At 43.5% G+C, this 6,353-nt stretch overlaps 1 protein-coding gene and 1 long non-coding RNA gene across 2 annotated transcripts in view; both read left to right on the top strand.

Annotated features, from left to right (window-relative positions):
• Nucleotides 1–6,353, top strand: part of LOC135385561 (uncharacterized) — a 390,670-nt gene that overhangs the window by 277,011 nt on the left and 107,306 nt on the right. The gene's annotated exons all lie outside the window — the stretch shown is intronic.
• Nucleotides 3,753–4,554, top strand: LOC135386426 (P2X purinoceptor 7-like). The gene is made up of 3 exons (XM_064616338.1): nucleotides 3,753–4,028; nucleotides 4,100–4,315; nucleotides 4,398–4,554. The coding sequence occupies exons 1-3, from the start codon at nucleotides 3,844–3,846 to the stop codon at nucleotides 4,552–4,554; spliced, it is 558 nt and encodes a 185-aa protein (XP_064472408.1). The 5' UTR covers nucleotides 3,753–3,843.

Here is a 6,353-nt window from a genome sequence, read left to right as displayed (position 1 = left end):
TGACAAGATCATCAGAGAGGGACCGGGTTGGCGTGAGCTTCTGACCGTGCTTTAACGATGCAATAATCATCCACAGGGTTGGTCTTACATTTACCCGAGATCGCGTGTTCGGCGTCCACAGAAAACGCGCGCTACTTGACCCCCCAGCGTGTAATCCAAGCGTTCGAGGCTCATCGTATAACGAAAATTCCCAATACGCACGGTGAACTATAATTTCTCGCTCGCTTCTTGGTATGCAGATGACACTTGGTGCGTAGATTGGAAATGCCCCTGGCTCTGGCCTCGTCCACAGCCAGTGATGTGCTACGCTTTTTTGTGAATGGCACGCCGCTTTATGTAACATCCACAAAATATAGGTCGTCAAGCTGTCCACAAGCGCGACCTTCACGTCGAACAATGGAAAATTTATTCCTCTATCACGCATGAAAAATTCATGCGCCTATTCGCTACGAGATCGACCTATATAGGGGGTGACACCGTCACCTTCCTAGTGTGGATAACACGCCGGCCGATCTTCGGAGTTGATGGTTCTTTTCAGTAATTCTAGTGTATATTCACCAGAAGATCACTTGTGCCACGACGGTACGATACTGGTCGGTTCCCCAATGCTCCACCTACTACACTGAACGCGGAATAAACGTGTAAAAGCAGACTACGCGAGGAAGCTATCCACACTACGGTAGTTCAGCGTTTCTCCGCAGCGCGCCGACACCGGTCGATCTCGGAGCGAATCTCAGCTTGAGCGGCGTTCGAAATCTGGACGGTGGGTGGCATTTTACAACGTGAGCTTAAAATGCACGTCACGTGACCCCCCGTAGAGTGTAATCCAACCAGCAGTACAAATCTATTTAACTCGTCGGATAACACATTTGAGAAAAGAATGGGTTCATCCATCACACCCAGTGTGCACACTAGACACGAGAGACCGGAAAGAGCGGCGAGACCGGATTGGTAACTTAAGGTAGTACCTCAGTACTTGGTACTTCAAGTTGAAGTGCCAAGTACTCAAGTACGACCCCAGCTCTCCGTGCACCATTAAAACTTGAATAAACATCATCATCATCATTATCAACGCAAGTAACAGGTTAAGTACGTTTCTCAGTTCCTGTACTTTCCTTAAAGTACATTTTAATTTGTGTGCTTTGTACTGTATACTTTAGGTACTTTTCCTCTGTGGTGGTGGTGGTAACGAGATCGGCTTGCCGCTGTTAGACTCACTCATTTCGGCGGCATCAATACTTTCAGCTTACTCAAGTTTTTAAGTACTCAAGTACCCTATTGGCAATACAAACGCAAAACTTGGTCGCAAAATCATTTATTTCGGTTCATGTTAATGAGTCAGCTGTAAACTATCCAAGTTTGCTAACTAGCTCTTGGCACAAGTGCTAGCTAAAAGCTTTCTAACGATAATAGTCGAAACATAATTACTTTACGTTTTATCACACCAAGTGTTGAAACGTCCACCGATACGATCTAAATTTGTAATGTATTTGATGAGTACTTCAACGTACTTTGAGAAGGACTTTGAACTTTACTTTAAGTACATTTGTAGCATGGTAATTTGTGGTGTACTTAAAGTACAAGAGGTGAGAGGTGCTTGGTACTTTACATCTAGTACAATTTTCAAATACTTTGTTCATTACTGGTGGCGAGACAGCGTATATTATGCGAGGGGGTGACATTCACGAACGGATTGGTCGATAGACATTGCATGATTACTATGAGCCATTTCAGCCTCAAAAACCATTAAGTATTGATTCATACACAGCTGACGCTGAAAATCGCGTTACAATTGCAAGCCGTCCCTTCATTTTTTTTCTATCTCTCTCTTTATTTATTTTTTTTTCCAAAGCATCGAGACGTTTCGTGACTTTTGATGGACATGATCCCGTGCAGAGAGGCTCCTACTTGTCCAGTTTGCGAGTAGCTTGAGTTACGTTTCTAGTGCGGAATATATGTGTGTAGAGCCGTAACAAATTTTCTCGTAACAGTTGCTTTTCAGCAACCGAATAATTTTTTTCGGCAACCACAACAAGGGCCGCCGTGAATCCTTTATTTCATGACGTTATATATCTGATACATACCGTTTCCGCCCCTATATCTCCATATGCAAGAGGCAGAGCCTAATTTCGCAAATTGTGGCATATTCCTAAGAACGTCAAACGACACTGTGCAATAATACAGCCATCTGTTGTGCCATTGTGAAACCAGGAACTCGAAGAAGACGAAGAAGTAGCACCTGAGCCCTAAGAATTGATATTGGACTTGTAAAACGAAGTTTGTATGTTATATATTAACATACAAACTGTATTTGCATGTTATATTGCCGCATTTGTGTGTTATATATGAGATTATATATTTTACAGCGGGTGCTGTTAACGGGAAGGTCTCAGGAAATCGCTGTGGCTGTATCACAAAACCCTCCGCTTCTTCTCTCTTCTTCTTCTTCTCTGTCTCCTTCTTCTGTCTGTTGACTGTCGGATTCAGTGAGGCAAAACAAGTTATAATCAGGCAAATAATCTAAAGCTAATAAAAGCAGTTTTGACATGCTCAGAGATGGCTACGTTGTCCCAGAAAGTGTCCCGATTTTTCAGCGTTTGCTGTCCCAATTTTAGTAATGTTTTTGTCCAGCTAATCCCACCTATACAGATCACCAATCACTGCACAGATCACAAGGCAGTACTTGTCACTCTAAAGTAGTTGCGCATATATCAACACTAAAAGGGTCAACATCCAAGCACAACAGCTACCGCTGAAATTCGCGTTGCACAATCGCAACAGTCCTGTAATTCTTTTTCTGTGTCGTTCTACATGTCTTTTGGAGTATGTCAAACTTCTGTTTTAGTCTCGCATTGTTTCTTCTGTTATTATCTGTCACTTTTGGGTATGTATCACTTATGATCAGACCGCGGAATTATATGCACTAAAAACCTACTAAATATGCATTTAATCGTGCAGCAAAAAATGGGAAAACATGCAAGTAAACATGCAGCAAAAAACGACGAAACATGCATAAAACATGCAGTTAAAGCGACAAAGCAAGCGTTAAACATGCAGCAAATGCGGCAAAAAGTGCAGAAATATGCGCATGGTTTATTTTTATGCGTGTTGTACGGAACTTCAGGATACACCCTACATTTACAACATCAACAATGACTAGAAGAACGAATGATTGCACCACCATCAAGTACTTGTAGTTCTGGCGACAGTAGACCGCGATATACTGCTCCACATCTGGTCGCAACAGTTCCATTTTTTCTTTCTATTTCTATTCGATTCCATTCTATACTGCTTCAAGTTTTCGGGGCTGAAACTTTGACATCTCTCTGTAAACATCAGCTTGTATGCTGAAAATCTCCTCTCAACAACATTGCTTTGGTGACCAACGAGATAAATGCTGTGATTCTCCTGTACCTAATCCCCTGGGGATTCACCAGGCAATTATAGGAGTCGTTTTCTGACGAAGGGGTCGGGCTATTGACAAGCAAGGCCAAGCGTGGCACCAGCCTATTGTACCAGACGGCCAGATACGCAATTTCCCAAAAAAATAAGGAAAGAAGAGGGTAAAGGAACTGTAAAGTGAATTCTAACCCAGGGAAACCTTATGATCTTTTGAAAGTTTAGGAACTGCACATCTCAGTTCCGAAATATTTCTTTTGGAATCGCTGTTTTCTTTGAGTAATCGAATTTCAAAGATTGCATTCGAACGAAAGGCTGAGTACTCCCTCGCAACAACACTGGGTCGGCTCGTGTCGGCTAGCTAGCCTGTGGCTACTTTCGGCTTAGTCATCCGCGTCCGGGTTTGCGGCAAAACCGAAAGTGTTTTGGGAGACGCGCCCTGCGATGTCCAGCTTACCAAACCTGAGTGCCCTCGAGCTTCGGATACTCGAACGGTCACGCCGGCAAAACTTCTGTTCGTATGACAGCACGCCGGAGAGTCAACACGACACGATGCCATCCGCGGAGTCGTCGACGGAGGACGAATTGCCTCCATCGCCGTCGCCTGACCGCGTTGGGAACAGTCTTTGGTTAGTTACATGTGCAATGAAACCGTTGAGAGGGTCACAGTGGAAATTCGGTATTGCTTCTTCATGTTCAGGTGTACTTGCGGCAAATGTGTACCGATGCCGACAGCAGAGGAATGCCTTTGTTGCCGCGAAGTGAACGAGGCGGTACAGAAGCAACGCAGCGGTTGCATAACAAGAAATGAGTATTTTGAGATACTGTGCCTGGACACTGAGGTGCTCCAGGTGTCCTACTGCTATGTGAGAGAAAGCGACGACTACGCCGTTATCCGGAACAGCGAAGTAAACAAGTGAGTTCATTCACGTGCGCGTTCAGTTTCTGTTATCAGAAACTTACATGTCATAATTTATACCTGCCTATGGAACATGCAGGAAGTTTAGGTACGTCGCCTACAGGCAGTTGACCAGGTGGCTCTGGGGACCGTTAGGAAAACACTGCAGGAAGGTCCTCCCAGCATGTGCTGTACATGCCATAAGGGACAATTTTCCTTCCGAACTGTACAAAGGCTTTCGCCTTCCTGATGTGTGATGCAGTAGGTGTTCTCTGACAATGTGTATGTTCATTCCCTTTCACTGAGGTGAAACTTTCATTTTTCTTTCAGGTGTTTGTGGACAGTATTCAATGTGTGCACCGTAGACAGGTACACAGGATGGTTTGGTCGTGAAAACTGCAAAATCACAACACTATCCCTTTGACACAGAATACTGGGCCAGGCACATACCCTACTGTAGTAACCCAACAGCCACTACACAGTAAAATACAGTCTACAAACAACGAAGAATGTAAACATTGCTTTATTGAAAGAACACATGAACGATAACAGGAAACAGACACAAGATGTATATCAATTTGCTATAGTTTCACTTCCCACCGATCAGTAACAAATGAATGCATGATGTTTTCCTTTTCAGTACATAGATGTGTGCTACAAATGTGTCCTAGTCCATAAGCTCTACAGGAGTACCCACGTAAGTCCATGACTTCTTTATTAGTATAAGAAGAGCCTCAGGTTGGGACATGCCAGTGACATCAACATAGGCTTTTCTTCAGACGCATCCCTGTCATCATTGGCTCACAAGCATGTAAGGAAAAATTGTACACCTTCTTTGTGCACATTCATCTTTGCAACCCTTTCTCTATTTCTAATTATAAATTTTTTATGGTTTCCTTAATAGCTGCCCAATTCCTATGTAGATTTGTACAGCTACAAAGGCAGAATAAATACGACTTTCAACAGCTGCATCTGCATATTACTTCTGCACTCATGAATGCCCTGCCAAAAAGAAAGAGAAGTATGTTAGGAAATGCACGTTTGCCATGTGACACACCTGTTCGCAGCCGTGTGGCCATGCCATAGGCCACGGACTTCATATAGGCTACTTATCCTTCGCTTTTGTCATCCTATCCCGTTGCATACAGTGTATGGCGTGGTTGTTGGCACACCATGCTGGAACCTGGCCACCAGAAAAATTGCCAAGGCAAATGTATCTCAGCTGTTCCAAGGACAGTAGCATCTTCAATCAGAGAGTTAGATATCGAGCAGTGCAAAGTAACCAGGATACCTCAAATGAAGAGCCTACAAGGATGGCCAAACACTCCCTGATGGCCAGTGTCATATCCCATCCTGTAAAACTTCCGTGATGGAGACTAGGTCTGCATGCAGGCTGAAATGACACAGGGCTTCATTACTGGTTCACATTTTATGGAGCTTTTGGGGCTATGAATACAGCGTAAAGCTTTCGGGAATTTTTTTCTAGGTTTGTGGAGCACAAAGAGAATAAACAAACATGTGCTCTGAATTTATGCAAATTTGAGTGGAAGGACTTCCAGTACGGTAAATTCAGGAGAAATCAGGCTCAGTCACTCAAACTAACAAGTACTAACTAAACTAACAGGTTGTACCTATTCGGTACAAACAACTGCATCTACATGTGACTGCATCTGCCGCCAAACAAATTACTTAACAAGGCATGTTAGAATGTACACATCCATATACAGTATGAGCCTACTGCACTGTGTGTGTAGTTATTGGTACTTCCCTCTTATATTTGAAACGAAGGCAGGTCATTGTGGGCAATCAAGTATTTGCAAGTAGGCTTCATTTCACTGCTAAAGCTTGCGTCATGGGAGTGGTCAGCTGAAAGATCACACAAATGATATTGCTAGGAACACGTACATGAAGTGATGAATGAACATTACCTCATTCTCATGGTTGGAGGGCTTTTTGTCTCACTCAGGCTAAGTTCCAGTTAGAGGCACATGTCATGGCAGCAGTCAGCTAGAAAATCACAAAGTTATACTGCTACGAGAACCCATGAAGTGATGAA

The sequence above is a fragment of the Ornithodoros turicata genome, chromosome 2 (assembly GCF_037126465.1).
Source record: "Ornithodoros turicata isolate Travis chromosome 2, ASM3712646v1, whole genome shotgun sequence".
Taxonomy (NCBI): domain Eukaryota; kingdom Metazoa; phylum Arthropoda; class Arachnida; order Ixodida; family Argasidae; genus Ornithodoros; species Ornithodoros turicata.
The sequence above is the reverse complement of the archived record's forward strand: the minus strand, read 5'-3'. Positions and strand labels throughout refer to the sequence as shown.

Excerpts from the sequence above, each read along its gene's own strand:
- LOC135386426 (XM_064616338.1), top strand. The coding sequence starts at position 3,844 with ATGTCCAGCTTACCAAACCTGAGTGCCCTCGAGCTTCGGATACTCGAA. Across the intron at positions 4,029-4,099 it reads CGCGTTGGGAACAGTCTTTG|GTGTACTTGCGGCAAATGTG; the intron begins GTTAGTTACATG and ends CTTCATGTTCAG. Across the intron at positions 4,316-4,397 it reads CGGAACAGCGAAGTAAACAA|GAAGTTTAGGTACGTCGCCT; the intron begins GTGAGTTCATTC and ends TGGAACATGCAG.